Source organism: Lynx rufus, unplaced genomic scaffold (assembly GCF_022079265.1).
Source record: "Lynx rufus isolate CCGP_SWC_20201006 ecotype Redwood Valley unplaced genomic scaffold, mLynRuf1.p SCAF_29, whole genome shotgun sequence".
Classification (NCBI taxonomy): Eukaryota; Metazoa; Chordata; class Mammalia; order Carnivora; family Felidae; genus Lynx; species Lynx rufus.
The window spans coordinates 9,676,579-9,691,884 of record NW_025814844.1 but is presented as its reverse complement, the minus strand read 5'-3'; the positions used below and the strand labels follow the sequence as shown (position 1 = coordinate 9,691,884).

At 43.5% G+C, this 15,306-nt stretch overlaps 1 protein-coding gene across 7 annotated transcripts in view; it reads right to left on the bottom strand.

Moving 5' to 3' along the window:
• EPB41L3 (erythrocyte membrane protein band 4.1 like 3) overlaps positions 1-15,306 on the bottom strand; it is a 146,183-nt gene that overhangs the window by 72,602 nt on the left and 58,275 nt on the right. For all 7 annotated transcript variants that reach the window (XM_047090310.1, XM_047090304.1, XM_047090306.1 and 4 more), the window contains exon 3: positions 13,497-13,694. In XM_047090310.1, coding sequence (XP_046946266.1) covers positions 13,497-13,694 — 198 coding nt within the window. The remainder of the gene's footprint in view (positions 1-13,496; positions 13,695-15,306) is intronic.

Below are 15,306 nucleotides of genomic sequence, written 5' to 3'. Positions count from 1 at the left end.
CCTCCTGATTTCTGACACCATAGTAATAGCACCTTAGTTACATCTTCTGTCTCCTCTCGGCAGGTTCAAGCTGTGCAGTATGAGAAAAAGCAAATTTCCTGTTTTCCAGGTCATTTCTCAATCCTGACAAGCTTCTCGGTGAGTGGTTTTGTCGCTGTTGTTATTTAAGACTGAACTTTGTTTTAGGGCGGTTTTAGGTACACAGCAAAGTCGAGGGAAATGTTTTCCCACGTCCTTCCTGCCCCCCACACGCACAGCTGCCTCCACTATCAACAGTCCCCACAAGAATGGCATGGTTGTTACAATCAGTGAACCTACACGGATTCATTATTATCACCCAGTCTGTAGATTACATTGGGTTTCACTCTTGGTGTTGTACTTCCTATGGGTTTGGACAAATGTGTAGTGACACGTATCCATCGTTACGGTACCCTGCAGAGTACTTTCACTGCCCTAAAAATCCTGGGTGCTCTCTGCCTGTTCATCTCTCTATGTGCCCCTCACCCCACCCCATCCTCTGGCAACCACTAGTCTTTCATTATCCCATAATTTTGCCTCTTCCAGAATCTCGTATCATCAGAACCATACTGTATGTAGCCCTTCAGACCGGCTCCTTTCACTTAGAAACATGCATTTAAGGCTTCTCCAAGTCTCCATGTCTCTTCACGGCTCTTTCCATAGCACTGAGTAAGATTCCATTGTCTGGATTACAACACAGTTTACTTACCCATTCGCCTACTGAAGGATAAAAGCAAATCTCTAAGCAGTGTAAAGGCTATGATCCCATTTTTATATTAAAAAGCCTCCACTCTACAGAGTGTTTTTATTTAAATTCTTCTTGGGGCGCCTGGGTGGCGCAGTCGGTTAAGTGTCCGACTTCAGCCAGGTCACGATCTCGCGGTCCGTGAGTTCGAGCCCCGCGTCAGGCTCCGGGCTGATGGCTCAGAGCCTGGAGCCTGTTTCCGATTCTGTGTCTCCCTCTCTCTCTGCCCCTCCCCTGTTCATGCTCTGTCTCTCTCTGTCCCAAAAATAAATAAAACGTTGAAAAAAATTTTTTAAATTCTTCTAGGCAAAGCCTAGAGGTATACACTTTATACTTTATGGGGTGGAAGTGTATCAAGTTGGGGAAGCTTTCAAATCTGCTAGCCACTATAGGTCCAACAGGGTCCCTGGCACCTGTAAGCATTTAACATCCACCCCTGGCCATTCGCAGTCACCCCCTGAGCTCTGGTTTGCAAATGAGAAAACTGAGAACATTTAGGGGATGTGCAAACAAATGGCAAAGCCAAGATGTCACAGGCTGTCGCTATTACAGGTTGCTTCCCAAAGTTTAATCCCCTTAGGCTCCAAATTCAATTCTTTACAAAATCAACTGTGAAAGCTTATCCTACTGTACAAGAATCCTGAGGTCTGATTTGACTGTTTCATGGTACTTCCACAGATATTCATGTGTGCAATTTTTAGGACATCGACACATTATGAGTTGTTGTTTTTTTTTAATTTTTAAGTGTGTTTATTCAGAGAGAGAGAGACAGAGGGAGAGAGGGAGAGAGAGAGAGAGCATGCACAAGTGGGAAAGAGGCAGAGAGAGAAGGAGAGAGAATCCCAAGCAGGCTCTGCACTGTCAGTCCAAAGCCCGATGTGGGACTTGAACTCTCGAACCATGAGATCGCTACCTGAGCCAAAGTCAGATGCTTAACCAAATGAGCCACCCAGGTGCCTCCACATTATGAGTTTCAGAAACACACTCCTATTTTTTATTTTTATTAAAAAAATTTTTTTAATGTAATGTTTATTTGAGAGAGAGAGAGACAGAGCACGAGCAGGGGACGGGCAGAGACAGAGAGGGAAACACAGAATCCGAAGCAGGCTCCAGGCTCTGAGCTGTCAGCACAGAGCCCGATGTGGGGCTTGAAATCACGAGCCATTAGATCACGACCTGAGCCAAAGTCAGTTGCTCAACTGACTGAGCCAGCCAGGTGCCCCCATAAACGCACTTTTATTATTTTTTTTTATTTTTTTTTTTTTAAATTTTTTTTTTCAACGTTTATTTATTTTTGGGACAGAGAGAGACAGAGCATGAACGGGGGAGGGTCAGAGAGAGAGGGAGACACAGAATCGGAAACAGGCTCCAGGCTCTGAGCCATCAGCCCAGAGCCCGATGCGGGGCTCGAACTCCCGGACCGCGAGATCGTGACCTGGCTGAAGTCGGACGCCCAACCGACTGCGCCACCCAGGCGCCCCTAAACGCACTTTTAAAAGCCTGCCTGCAAGTGATCCTTTTACCTGAAGTATTAAATGCTAGTTCTGCTACTCAGTGCATGCATTGAAAGTACAACTACAGTTCAACATTTCTACTAGTCTGTCTGTAAAGAACCTGAATATTTTGAGTAGCACAGCATCAACGCTGAGAGGCCAAGTTTCTTAGCCAAAGTCCCTGGCTATTTACAAAAATTAAAAAATAGGTAAAGCTGAATCTAAGTTTTCAATTCACATAAGAATTTTATTATTGGTGCGACTTGCACTGGACTGAGCGTGTCTATCTGATCTGGAAAACTTGAGAGAAGGCGTAAATGTAAGAAAAAATATAAAACTCTGCCAAGAATGATGAACAATTTATTTTTCATGTACTGATAGCCCCAAATGAGGCTCACACTCAAAGCTGAATGCACTACTGGCCTTGAAAGAGGTGCCAAACTTGGCTGCTGTAATTTATTAATTGTGGCTGCCATAAATATTAGCCACAGGATATGTCACTAACAAAAATATGCAGTTGTTCAATATCACTATGAAACGTTTTAGCAGAGCTTTCGCCCCTCTTTCATCATGCTTCCTGTCTCCTGCAGAATTATTTAATCACCATACCCAAACAGCAAATGTGAATGAGCTGACATACTATGAGATTTCTCCCCTTTCCCTCTGCTACAAAAATTAACAAGATCATAGTCATAATAAATGACAAAAAGGCGTTTACTTACATATACAACTTAATTTTCCTTTTGGGTTAAAAATACTCTTCAAAGTAACATGGAAGCATGTCGACCTCCCTTCACATGCAAATTGGACACAGGACCACAACGCCTGTGTGCCAGCCAAAACCTGAAACCGAGTACTGCCTGAGCAGGTGCTTCCTTTTTTGACTATATGTCATACTGACTGGATCAGTGAGTAGATGCCAAGAGTCAAGTGAAAACTAGTTCTTCGTGAATATTTTATCCTGTCCCTACAGTAAGGCCTTCATTATCATACTGTACTCCAGTCTTCCCTGACCCCACTTCTATATTTTGCTGGACATCTGCATGGGTGCGCACGCGCACACACACACACACACACACACACACACACACACACACCCATCCATACTGGAGGCGGGGACTGAACTAGAGTTCACGTTCTCCTCCTACTAGAAGAAACTGGGATTCTACTGGACTTCACTTCTGGATTGAAAAAGAGGCCAAGGTGCTGTTCTTAGATCTCTGACCTTGGAGACAAAGTCAAAAGACACCTGCTGAAACAAGCTAATGAAAAAAAAAGTGATATCAAAATCAAGAGACTATCACCCCACATAGAAACGGTCCCAGGTTATTACCCATCTAATGAAAAGATTTTCTAATCTTATGGCTGATACCAGGAGTCTCCCTCCTAAACTTCCTTTAGGGCCGAGAGTATTTCTATGAAAAGAAAGGCATCAATTTAAGTGCTAACTAAGGGGAGATGAGCTATAATCTTGAAAATTATAACCTGTCTTTCATGGGGGAAATGCTGTAATTATAAAATGAACTGGCAATTGATCAGGAAAGTTGAAACAAAAAAAAAATCACAGGATAATGAAAACTTCTGCTCTCTGGGGGATGGCTAGGGTCTTCAGTTTAAACTGGCCTTTCCACTTGGAGCTGGACCATGGCAGCTGTAGAACTTGCCTAAAATTATTCTGTATGAAGGCAAAGAGCTGAGCCAAGCCTGAACCCTGTTCCATGTACCAGTTTCAAGAGCTTCTGTATTAGTTTCCTCTTCTTATTCAAAATGAAACAATGTTGCTTCTTAAGTTCTACTCTTCACATAGTATCTTATCTCGTGATCCCTATGACCAGATTAGTATAACCAGAAGCAAAGACTTGACAACCACTTTTAGAAATTAGGTTTAAGAAGTTTTAAAAGAATGGCATTCTTTCCATTGGCTTAACCTGTCCCTCTTGGACAGGATCTGCTTACAACCTCAGAGCCCTTTTGTTCCCAGGGAGGCCTGATTAACCCACTCCAGGCTTAGAGTCAAGCTGCCGGTTTATTAAAAGGAGACATTTTTTAGAGTGTCTACGGCAGATGTGCTTCAAGGAGGTTTCAAAGCTCTCCAGCCACCAGCAGAGGGGAGGGAAGGAGAGAGAAAAGGAAGAGCCACTCTGGTGGTCTTACTTACCCCCAAATTACATAAACTACAAAATTTAGAAAAAGTGACCAATTTTGATGTCAAAGGCATACAGAATTACCAGTAAAGGAGATATTCAAGAATCTAATATATTATTAATTTGAAAAGCAGATCTTCCTCCTTCTTCTCTTTTCATCGCACTATTTCACAAACCCAAGCTGGACATAAATACTCTGTTTCGGTTTGCTCCTTCTGCAAAGACTTGGAATGTTTCTGGAGCTATAGTAATGAGACCTCTGAAGCAGAGGGCAGGAGATCTGGGTTCTAGTCCTTCCCTACTGGTTCTAGGCTGTGTTTCCTCACATTAACTGCTCTGGGTCTATTTCCTCATCAGTGAGAGGAGACAGAAGACAAAGTCATTTCCAATGTCCCTTCTAGACTTAAGACTGTGGGACTCTATGAGTAAGACAGTCCTCTGTCGAAGCCTCAAGTCTTACTCACTTAGTTTTCAGTGCCTAGAATATAATAGGTCCTCAAGAAATACTTCATACTGGGGCGCCTGGGTGGCTCGGTCGGTTAAGCATCCGACTTCAGCTCAGGTCACGATCTCACGGTCCGTGAGTTCGAGCCCCGCGTCGGGCTCTGGGCAGATGGCCCAGAGCCTGGAGCCTGCTTCCGATTCTGTGTCTCCCTCTCTCTCTGCTCCTCCCCCGTTCATGCTCTGTCTCTCTCTGTCTCAAAAATAAATAAACGTTAAAAAAAAAAATTAAAAAAAAATACTTCATAGGAAAGCCTCTGCAAAATTAGTAAAACTCCCTGGGGAAGATTGTGCACACAGTGTGACGTTACTTCTACAGATTGAAATCGTTGTAAACACAAAAAAAGAATTTGCATTAAGGCAAATGTTAATTAAAACTCAAATGATTAACTTTCTCGTTGGGCCTACTCTGCACAATCTGATCAACGTATTCTGGCAAATGCAAGGATTTTAACGAGGTGTCTGGTGGAGACAATGTCCTAAGCGATGTTTTGAAGCTGTGACATAGGTCCACTGCTAGGAAGGAGCCTGGTGCACTGGGGCCACAGAGCCAGCTCAGCCTGTATGAATGGGAGGCTGTGGTCACCACACAAGCTACCGCCATGCTGGGAGACTCTTCCTGAGGAGGGTAACGGGGACTGTCTTGGTCTAACATAGGGAAGCAATCCCTTGGCTTTCAGGGCCAGGACTGAGTTATGGGGGGCCTAAACTGGCACCTAATAGGTGGAAGCAGACGGGTACCAGGTGGGATGGCTGCGGGTCTGTCACACCCAAGAATGGCACTTACACTCACAGGTATTCCTTCTTTTATGTGGTCTTTCCCTAAATCTCAAGTTAAGCCTAAAGGCCAGGGTGCTATGGGGAATTACTTCTGAAGCAGCAGCAGAGAGAGCACCCCCTCCCCTGAGCCCAGAGAAAGGGGTCCGTGGCCAACCCGCCATCTCAGAAGGGTCTGCGACAAGAAGGTCACACAAAGAGTAAAGGAATTTAAAAGATTTTGTCCAGAGCACACATGACAACTCTCAGAGATAAAAGTGGGGAAGATTCTGAAGGAGGTGACATCTAAGCAAGTAAACCAGATACAAACAGCATGAAATACAACCTGAAGTTTGAATCGCAGGACGGTGAGAGGTAGAAAACCGAGGATTAGTTTTCAACCTGAAAGACCACGCACGCCCTTCACTAAGCAATCGGGTAATGACCATCTCTGAAAATCAAGCACCCTATGGTAAGTAAGCAGCACGAAATAAACAAGACCGCTCTCCGGAGCAGGGGACCACGTGCCCGTGAAAAGTGCGACTCCCACCTGCCTGCCAGCAGAACAGGCAAGTTCACGTCAACAACTCAGCAACAGGAAGCGGTGGGACAACACCGTGGGGACATGAAGGGCGCGGGGGATGGTAAGGGGAAAGAGCAAACCTAGTGTTCCCGCAGCACATGGTCAGACTCCTGACATCCACAGAACAAATCGCCTGCCAGGACTTAACTCCACGTGACCATCGGCAGCAAAGCAACAAGAATCCTCAGTGACTGTACCTTTGCTAGGGCTTCGACCACCCAACGTGCACAGACGCTCAGGTTCCAAAATTCATGCAGCTTCCAAACCACCACCACCTGGTCCGGGGACCAGTTCTACGTTTTCACATTTATACTCCTTATTTTTTTTTTAATGCTTTTATTTATTTGTTTAGAGAGAAAGAGAGACAGAGCTCAAGCGGGGGAGGAACAGAGAGAGGGAGACACAGAATCCGAGGCAGGCTCCAGGCTCCGAGCCATCAGCACAGAGCCCGATGTGCAGTTTGGACCCATGAACTGTGAGATCATGACCTGAGCTGAAGTCAGACGCTTAACGGACCGAGCCACCCAGGCGCCCCTATACTCCTAATTTTAAACTTAATAAAGTGTTGAACAGATCACTGTCTACACTCATGACAGACTATGAGAGTTTATTGTTATTTTTTTAATGAAAACCAGGAGAAAAGATTTAACAACTTGAGTAAAAAGTGTTCATTTTTCTTAGCCAAGCCTTAATGAGGACAAATCTGAACACCTTGGAAACACTCAGTACTGGCTCTGTCTGGTGAACGAGAGGGTGTGTGGTAACGAGCCTTGTAGGTAAGTGTTCCCATAGCTGCACCAAAGAGTCGTCACATGAGAAAACCAAGTTAATTAAAGTCCTTCCATCCCTGGGAGTCCCCAGGGGCATCGATCTTCAAGCAGGGGAGCTGCCGTGCTGTACAGGACACAGTGACAGCACATGACAGATGGCATGATGTGGTCAGGCAGTCAGATGAGCAGAGACCCACTGAGAGGTTAAATCGGAATTTATGCAACTACACAGACTCAAACACCCTGTGACTTATGCAGCATCGAATGAACTGTACTCGCACTGGTTTGGCAAACATCCTTCTTTTCTACTTTTTACAGTTAATTACTTCTTACAATCCATGAAAAGCAACAGGTGCCCTAATCGACTCTTTGGGATTATGACAATTCTATGTGCCCTCCAGTCGAGGACCCCCAAAGGTACTGTCAGGTATTTGAGTCGCATAACCTACAGCAACTGGAAGATTCACACACTGATTGTTTTTCCAACCAAATCCCAGTAAGTGAAAATACGAAACAGAAGAATGGCTTGGACAGTTAACTGAATCATGGGCAAGACAGAGCATTTGAAAGTTTTTCACACATTCCTTTCCTGACCAATAGTTAGAGGGTAACAGAAAGCACATTTAGGATACGGAGCCATAAACAGTCTTACCCTCTCTGGCTCCTTTGAAGCATCTCTGGATGGCAGCAAGAAATGCTTGTTGGAGCAAACTGCCTCATTTCTGTGTTTGCTTGTGATTCTGAACCATCCTGGCGTGACCCGAGTGATACTCAGGCAGGGAGCCCATTCAACCAGTGGCCCTCTAGACAGGGTCAAACCTGGGGGGCAGGCTTTTACAGTTTCAGCGTCGCGCCTAAGTAGCCCTCTTTGATCTGCCCCGATCTGGATAGAAATCTCTCCCTCCGGTGTGGCTGATTCCCTGGCAGTTTCCCCTGGAGGTGCCAGCCCTGTGTGGATTTAGCTGGGCCCAGAAGCACTAGGTGTCCCCTTACCGCCGGGCCAGCAGCGTTTACAGCTGAAGTGTACTAAGCTGCGGTTTCCCATGCATAGACAGCAGGGTCCTTGTAAGTCACACCTGCAAGGTAAACCCCGTGGAGCTTCTGCAGTGACGCACTAGACTCCTCCAGCCATCGGCTTTCTTGTGGAGAACCAAACTACACCATAAAATGGCGTCAATGTCTTACACATGCGGAGGCAAACTCGTATTATGAAATATGGACTCAAATTTCAGATCATGTCTGACTTTCCTAAAACCAAGTCAGACGCTATCAGAATGGCGCCCGAACAAGAGAAAACATTTCTAACTGGATGGTCACTGGGAAATACATCGTGCGCTCGTCAGTCAGACTCAGATGAGTCCGCACGACACAGAAGCAATGGGACGAAAGCGGGGTGAGCGCTATTTCCTTCACCGCATGTGACGGGGGTATTTTTATTTTCTCTTTTAAAATTTATGTCTGGGAAGTAAACAGCCGTTGTGAGAGTAAACTGGCTACAGGAAGTTGCTTGTGTTCTCTGATGGTCCAAGAAAAATGGGAAGGGAATGGCTATTAGTATTATTCTGTTGGTGTACATGAAAATAGGGTTAGCATGTAAACATTTCCTAACATATATACCAAGTTGCTTAAAAGGCCTTTTATTATGATAAGAGTTCGAAAAAATTATTAATAGTCAGACGGAAAAACACTGAATGCTGCAATGACCTAAGACTACTCTTTTTTTTTTTTTAAACTTTTTTTTAACGTTTATTTATTTTTGAGACAGAGGGAGACAGAGCATGAATGGGGGAGGGTCAGAGAGAGAGGGAGACACAGAATCTGAAGCAGACTCCGGGCTCTGAGCGGTCAGCACGGAGCCCGACACGGGGCTCGAACTCACGGACCGTGAGATCGTGACCTGAGCTGAAGTCGGACGCTTAACCGACTGAGCCACCCAGGCACCCCGACCTAAGACTACTCTTTAGGAAAATAGGAGAAAGCCAGCACAACTGAAAAAGGTTTCCATCTGACCACAAGAAGGCAGGAGTTGAAGACCACTACAGCACTGGGGGGAGAGGGGAAATGCTACCTTGTGGTTTCGAAGGAAAAGAGAACAGGGCCAGGGTATTCTAAGATGGGAGTGTGTATGTGTGTGCATGTGAATGTACTCACGGGAGTCCTTTATATGTGACTATATAGTCTCGTGATAAAGTCATGGCAGAGGTGAGCCTTGTTGAGTTTGATGGTAAAGTAATGAAGGCTTTAAATAAGCCATGGGGGAAAACGCTTAGGCATCGAGATTTCAGTAAAATAAAATGCTTCTCTTGATGCCGTATTAAATGCAAAACAAAAAAAAACTTATGCCTGTTATTGTCTCCTGCGTCCTGTTCTTAATTCACCTGAAACTCTAGGTGTTAGGTACAGGGATTTAGGGAAGCAATTCTGCTTTTTCAATTCAGATTTCTGTGTGTCTCTTCTCTCCAGGAGTCTGAGAGTAGCAAGAGGTACTGGGAGTTATCTAGTCTGAGACCACATCTGAGGAGCTGATGGTTTCCATAAATGCACCTACAGTTTCTGCTGGAATCCTACTGCAGAACATAGATCACAAGGTTGACAACAATAATTTAAAACATGCGTTTTCTGTTTACTTAAAAATTGGACTTCCTGTAACTTCTAATTTAGTTCTGCTCTCTATACTTTAAAAAATATCTGTGTGTTATGACAGACATTCAATGCCAACTTTTCCTAGTAACTGAAAGTCGCTATCCTGTCCCCTCCAAATCTAGGAGACATGTGGAAATGTTTTGTTTCTTCAACACATTCTATTTCTCTAATCATTCTTCATGAGAAGAGGTTTCCAGATCCCTCACCATCCTGTAACTCTCTGCTGAATAAGCTCAGTTCAGAGTTCACGGTTTCTCTCAAGAATATGCCATGTTGCAGAAAGTGTTCAAACTAAGTAGCTACCTTAATCTTCTCAATAATGGCTTTTTGAGGCAAGTATTTTCACCTCCTTTTTTTCCAGTCAACTGAAGCGCAGAAAGCTTGAGTTCCTTGAAATCACACAGGTTACAAGTAGACAAATCTATTTTCACACCCGGGTCTGGTGGCTCCAACAAGTGCTATCCTGTACGAGCTAATCGACAAGACACTGCGGACAGGATCTCTCCCGTCCAGGAAGAGGGGGCTGTCAGCTACATTTGGCAAACCACACGCTGCACTTTTCTGCACAACAGAAACAACCATGACCGCACGGATGTTTCTGACAGCTACACCACGCAACTGGTTAATGCCGAGTTTGTAATCGACTTAAACCCAAAGATAAGTTTCACCCAAACTGTTACGAAGTCTGACCACCCCCTTCCTCCAACACATTTCCATTTTGCATCTGATCCCTCAAAACAAAGTCTGACCTGTTACTTTGCTTTAGTGTCACACACGGTCTGCTTCATGAGAAGCCTGCATTCTGACACACAGGCCATTAGTCACTTTTAAAGGCCTGAGTCACTTGAAAAGAATAGTTCAGGGGCGCCTGGGTGGCTCAGTCGGATACGTGTCCGACTTCGGCTCAGGTCATGATCTCACAGTCCGTGAGTTCGAGCTTCGCATCGGGCTCTGTGCTGACTGCTCAGAGCCTGGAGCCTGTTTCCGATTCTGTGTCTCGCTCTCTCTCTGACCCTCCCCCGTTCGCGCTCTCTGTCTCAAAAATAAATAAACGTTAAAAAAAAAATTTAAAAAAAAAAAAGGAAAGAATAGTTCAGCTTTGTGTGTGTGTGTGTGTGTGTGTGTGTGTGTGTGTGTGTGTATGTGTGCATGAGTGTCTTGAACAAAGACATGGATAAAAACTCAGTTTAGAGGAGAGCAAGACTGAAGGACACTTCCTTAGGGCAAGGTTTTTCAGCACCGTTTACCTATTATATCCCACACACCTTGCCAGCCAAGTTTTATGTGCCATCGTATCTAAAACCAAGAGGCATTTTGAATGTGCTTTTTCAACTAGAATCCTGTTGCCACCTTGAGAAGCACGTCACTGACTCACAATCCGTCTTTCTCCTTCCACCAATCAGCTACAAATGAGTCCACTTCACTCTGCCATATGCCCAAATCTCTCTATTTTCTCGACAAGGCTGTCAGTCCATAGTGGCCACATTCTTTTCTACTACCAACGTCCATTGAAATACTGAAAATATCCTGTTGGCAAAGGATTTTGTGCCCCAGAAAAAAAGAATTATTCTTAAGAACCTGTCAAATTGATAAAAAGAATTATAAAAGAGAAATAACTGACCAACAAGACCACGTCACTCAAAATGCTCACAGGGGCATTAACAGTAACACTGAATTATGTCCAAAGTTAATCACAAAATAAAAATTTTGAACTCAAAACCACAGGTTATCTGTAACACATTGGAAGCATGGGATATAAATTAAGTTTAGCAGAATGGTTAACACTTACATGTACCTCAGTCAGCCCTGCAGCATTTATCCGCCACCCCCACACAAAACTCAGTAAACTTCCTTCTAGACTCTTCTTTAGGAAGCTCTGGTAGCTAGGACGAGAGGGCTGCAGGGTAACCCTATTTATTTCATTAATAATACAGTCAACAGAAAGACTCTCCTCAAAACTAAGAAAAAAGTTTCTCTTAGGTCAATTTTTCCAGAAAGTGGATCCACACTGGAAAAACACAATCTCTCTCATGGTTACAAAAGGTTACAAAAGTCCTTTACACTTCAGAGTAAAACCCAGGGAGGAGTACATTATTGAATCTCCCAATTCCCAGAATAAACATCTAACTCAATAATGGGACACTTCGAACTAAGACATGAGCCAAAATGAAAGCCATAAAAATGTAAAAAAAAAAAAAAAAAAAAAAAGGGGGTCTGTGCATGGCAAACTTTAGGCAGGATCCTTGGAGCATGTATTTCACTCCCTCCAGCAACCCATCAATATTTCTGAGGTCACAAGATGACAAAAATTCTATCAGTTAATATGTGATCAAGTAACTTTTGATCTAAGAGTTTATTTTCAAAAGATCTTTTTTCCTCTACGTTCCTACAAAGTAACCCAACCCCATCCCCACCACAAATGACATTATCAACATGAAATGGATTTGAATCTTCTGATCGAAGAAAAGGACTGGGTACAGCAGTGCAGTATGCAAAATAAAGTAGGAATGATGTGGTGTTGTGGACAGAGGAAGCAGAGAGGAGTGAATGAGGGACACAGCAAATCAGGTGGGATTGGTACTGGCTGTGTCTTAAGGGGGCCTCAGGGCAGACTTATAGCACACCCAGCAGAAGACGTGAACTCCATAAGCATGCGGTAGGAGGAGCTGGTGTAGACGGATGTGCGAGGTCCCTGTATGACCAAGGGCAGGGGGCTGAGGTGGGAGGAATAAGCTCTTTGAATGAAAACGTTAAATCTGGGGCGCCTGGGTGGTCTCAGTCGGTGGGGCATCCAACTCTTGATTTCAGTTCAGGTCACGATCTCACAGTTCATGAGTTCGAGCCCCACGTCGTCACTGCCCACACTGTCAGTGCCCGGCCTGCCTAAGATTCTCTCTCTTTCCCCTCTTGCTCTGCTCCTCCCCCACTCACGCTATCTCAATATAAATAAACTTAAAAAAATAATAAATAAATAAGCAAACGAAAGAAAATGTTAAATCTGAAATTGAATCCCCTGCGGAAAGAACAAGCTGCTCCCTCCCAGCTGTGGGGGGAAGGCACTGTGGCCGGTGCACACGCACTCCCGCTCCCGTGGCCCGAGTTCACACCCTCTGTGTGTCCTCTGTGCTACACAGAGAATGCAACAAATCATCCGTCTCCACCGCTATGGACAGGTAGTGTTGTTCCCATCTGTTAACTCGATCTTGCTAAATATCTCTCACATAAGTCATCTCACTGCTCCTTCTCTGAGAGGAATTTTACTTTTTCTTTACAAACAAAAGACACTATACGTTTTTACACTCAAACTGCAATGCCCACCACGATGTACATTAAAAAAAGTTACTCTAAGAGGACATATTCAGTTCACACTATCCTACAGTGCTGTGTACAGAAATTTACAAGTTTATACCAATGAACGGTTGAAATTATTCAAATACAAAAAATATTAAATAATTTAAAATAGAAAAAAATAAAATCATTCAAATTAAAAAGTATAACTATTCAAACAGAAAAAGTAAATTCATTTAAATGATAACTCACAAGATATGAATGAAAACTTGATTTAAGGCCCCCATTTTTTTTTCCTACCATGGGAAGTGTTAGAAAAATATATATTTTTTAATTAAGATCACATTTTTCTCTTGATTGTAACATTTTGGAGACATTGTAAGTATTTTTAGTAATATGATCTGTTAGGGACTTTGGAGATAATTTTGTATTTAGAAACCAGGTCTGAATAATTTTCCAGAGTTCTGAAAACAAGAAAGTGCCTTGGATGCTTTATACCAACATTCTCCAGGTCTCAATATCTGGGACAAAAAAAGTTTTAAAACGTGCACTCACCTCCACGTCACAGATATATTCTGATCCATCCAGAAGTATCACTTTGCACTGCATGCTTTTAGGCTTTTTGACAATCTTTAATGGAGAGCGAGATAGTTTACTGCTAGATGATTTCTGAGAAAGTTTATCGTCTTCCAATTGCTGATATTCGAGCTGTTTTGCAGCCCCAGCAGCGAACTCCCGTTCCTTGTCAGTGACCTGTGAAGAGCAAACAATGAACAGTTTTCACTGCAAGACAGGAAATAAATATTGCATTGCTCAGGCAATAGCAGAACCCTTCAGACATTGGTTTTCCTATTTCCAAGAGCAGGAGAGATGTCTGGATGAGGATATTGTGAATGGACACGTGTATGTATACAGATGCTTAAACTGCTAACAGTTTCAGCTACATAACTTTGCCATTTAAATGTACCAATAGGGCTTCATTTCAGTTTGACTCGAGGACTTAGTTTAGAAACACTGAGTTTGCAAATGCCATCAAGACTTCACTAAGTAAAGGACGATACAAATGGACTCCTGACTTTTTCAAAACGCATTAGATAGTACCGGTCTTTAAAATAAATAATTTAAGGGTGCTTGGGTGACTCAACCCATTAAGCGTCCGGCTTTGTCTCACGGTTCGTGGGTTCGGGCCCTGTGCCGACAGCCTGGATGCAATCTGCTTCGGATTCTGTGTCTCCCTCTCTGCCCTTCCCCCCTCACACTTTGTCTCTGTCTCTCAAAAATAAAATAAACATTAAAAAATTAAGTCATTTAGAGTTTATCTAACTGTACTCTATTGTCTTCATTCACTGGGTCCTTCTATATTCCACGACCCATGACACCTCATATGCATACAAGGTAAGGCCTAGAGAGCTTCAAGTATTAACCTTCTCAGTAATTTTACAATTGTTAAAATATTTGATTTAGCTCTAAATCAATTCAATGAAGCCAGCGGCACTGAAATTCATCACAAAGTAATCCCCTTAGTCTGTTCCTGCCCCCCCCCTGCCACTGTAATGAGCCACTGTAAGAGCAGATCAAATCTGTCCAAAAGCTTTAATCTGCTTTCAAAGCACAACAGTGTAGCCCAGGCTAGACTCAAAACTGCAGAGGACATCCTATGGAACAGTGAAATTCTCCCGTGAATCCCCGTGGAAATCTTTCTGTGCGACTCTTCTAGTTACGGCCTTCTTCTTGATGTGTGTGGGCGTGTATTTATATACATATGTTTTACTGAAGTATAGTTGACATACAACACTACAATAGTTTTATGTGCACACAACAGTGATTAAACACTTCTATACGTTATGCTGTGCTCACAGGATAGCTGCCGTCTGTCACCATCCAATGCCCTCTTCTATCTATGAAAAAACTACCAACGGTGTTAGTGCTGATCCAACTCACGGGCCAGACTATCATTTCCACTAGTCTGCAAATACACACTGACAACGCAAAGAAAGACGTGTTCCAAAGTTCAGGTTAGGCCCCTTGAGTAAGCATGAAATTTCTTCTCTCATGAACATACTATTATACTAGTAGCTGAAAGCACATGGCCTTGGCAGGAAGGCAGTCTTGACAGCTTATCACTTCAACTTGTCTTTTTATTCAGTGGCTACCATTTTGCAACACTCTAATCACAAAGTTCTCTTTCAATGTATTTATTTTGGATTTTAGGTATGGATTTCTGCTTAAAAAAAATTTTTTTTTTAGTTTATTTTTTGAGAGAGAGAGAGCGCAGGGAGTGGGGCAGAGAGAGAGGGGGAGTGAGAATCCCAAGGAGGCTCCACACTGTCAGTGCAGAGCCTGATGTGGGAGACTCGAACTCACG